We start from the raw sequence: 247 nt of genomic DNA on the forward strand, positions 1-247 counted from the left end.
TCCCCGAGTGGGTGCACGACCTGGTGATCAAGAAGCTGGTGGAGCACCGGGTGATTCCCGAGGGCTTTGTGAACAGTGCCGTCATCAACGACTACCAGCCGGGGGGCTGCATTGTCTCCCACGTGGACCCCATCCATATCTTCGAGAGGCCCATCGTCTCCGTCTCCTTCTTCAGCGACTCGGCGCTCTGCTTTGGGTGTAAATTCCAGTTCAAGCCCATCAGGGTGTCGGAGCCCGTTCTCTTCCT

The 247-nt window shown here is 59.1% G+C and overlaps 1 protein-coding gene across 1 annotated transcript in view; it reads left to right on the plus strand.

Annotated features, from left to right (window-relative positions):
* Positions 1-8: 8 nt before the first annotated feature.
* Positions 9-247, plus strand: part of ALKBH5 (AlkB family member 5, RNA demethylase) — a gene marked incomplete at its 5' end in the record, with an annotated part of 12,949 nt that continues 12,710 nt past the window's right edge. The window contains one exon of the mRNA XM_009870471.1: positions 9-247. This exon is cut by the window's right edge and continues 17 nt beyond it. Coding sequence (XP_009868773.1) covers positions 9-247 — 239 coding nt within the window.

Source organism: Apaloderma vittatum, unplaced genomic scaffold (genome assembly GCF_000703405.1).
Source record: "Apaloderma vittatum isolate BGI_N311 unplaced genomic scaffold, ASM70340v1 scaffold18795, whole genome shotgun sequence".
Lineage (NCBI taxonomy): Eukaryota > Metazoa > Chordata > Aves > Trogoniformes > Trogonidae > Apaloderma > Apaloderma vittatum.